Source organism: Dipodomys ordii, unplaced genomic scaffold, assembly GCF_000151885.1.
Source record: "Dipodomys ordii isolate 6190 unplaced genomic scaffold, Dord_2.0 Scaffold105, whole genome shotgun sequence".
NCBI classification, from domain to species: Eukaryota; Metazoa; Chordata; class Mammalia; order Rodentia; family Heteromyidae; genus Dipodomys; species Dipodomys ordii.
Window position 1 is genome coordinate 1,716,454 of NW_012267321.1, and position 1,347 is coordinate 1,717,800.

At 60.3% G+C, this 1,347-nt stretch overlaps 1 protein-coding gene across 1 annotated transcript in view; it reads right to left on the reverse strand.

The window, feature by feature from the left end:
* The window catches only part of Klk9 (kallikrein-related peptidase 9), a 5,572-nt gene extending 4,669 nt beyond the window's left edge, over positions 1 to 903 (reverse strand). The window contains exons 1-2 of the mRNA XM_013027601.1: positions 861 to 903; positions 546 to 702 (exon numbers count right to left, since the gene is read on the reverse strand). Of these exons, the coding sequence (XP_012883055.1) occupies positions 546 to 702; positions 861 to 903 (200 nt within the window). The remainder of the gene's footprint in view (positions 1 to 545; positions 703 to 860) is intronic.
* Positions 904 to 1,347: the final 444 nt, after the last annotated feature.

The following is a 1,347-nucleotide window of genomic DNA, read 5'->3' on the forward strand; positions in this document are numbered from 1 at the left end:
TGTGTGTGTGTGTGTGTGTGTGTGTGTGTGTGTATGTGTTTGTGGGGAGGGGGTCTTAGGGCTTGAACTCAGGGCCTGGGCACTGTCCCTGAGCTTTTTCACTCAAGGCTGGTGCTCTACCACTTGAGCCACAGCTCCACTTTGGGATTTTTGCTGGTTCATTAGAGATAGAGCTTTACAGACTTCCCTGCCTGGGCTGGTTTAGAACTGTGCTTCTCAGATCTCAGCCTCCTGAGTAGCTGGGATGACAGCTGTGGGCCACCGGTGCCCGGTGACTCTGGATTTCTAGAGGTCAAGTCTAAGATTTTTAGGAACAGGCTTTGACTCTTAGATTCTTAGAACCAGGTTGGTAGGAACGCTAGGATTTTAGAATGGAGGAGGCTCCTGAAATTCCTCCCTATTTCATCCTAAGAGTTGGGACTTGGCCTTGCATAGTCCTGTCCTTCCTGTAATAAGAAGGCTCCCTGACCCCCCAGCCCCCCGGCCCCTGACCCCCAGACTGGCCCCCAGCCCCTTGCCCGGTGTGGTCAAGGCAGGGCACTCACGGCTTACGACAGTGGGCAGCTGTCAGCACCCATCGCTCCCTGATGAGGGTGGCCCCGCAGAAGAGCCGGGTGAGGTGGAAGAGGCCAGCTTGCCAGGGCTGTGAGTGGCGGGGACATTCCTCAGCGCCGATGGCACGGGTGTCTGCCTGGCCATGCCCTGGGGTGAGGGATTGCGGAGGGTCAGAGGGCCGGCGGGGAGGGTCTGGGAGGGGTGAGGGCTGCATGGATGGCCACAGCTGGGGATGAGGGGAGTCGAGGCAGGATGGCAGGGTGAACTGCCTGGGGGGGGGGAGGAACAAGCACCAGGTCACTCACCTGCCAGGAGAGAGAGAAGAATCCAGGCAAACGCCAGCCTCATGACCTCCGGGTGCTCGGGTCCTCGGGCCTGCACCTGGCGCACCTCCTTCTTTATGGTAAGACATGTTCTCTCTTCCTCCTCCCCGGGGCCGTCCCTGTGATTAATGGGGTTGAGAAATGTGCCTGGGGGAGGGGGAAAGCCCTGGGGCCCCAGCACAGGCCCTGGGGGGGAGGGAAGGCCTTGCAGGGCCAGGGGGGGCAGGAGGGGGATTCCCTCTCAGGATCTGACCTCAAGCTGCAGGATCTACACCCAGAACCTTCTGTGGCCTGGAGGAGGGGGAGGAGGATCACGGGACCAAGCATGCTCCATCTTGTACGGAGCAAAACCCCTCTCAGGGACCTGGGGCTGAGACTCCAAGGAAAGGAGCCAGGAGGCCCAGGGAAAGAGGATGGGGGCCCAGAAAGGGGAGCAGGCGGAGAGCATCTCAGAGTCGGCCAAGGCTGC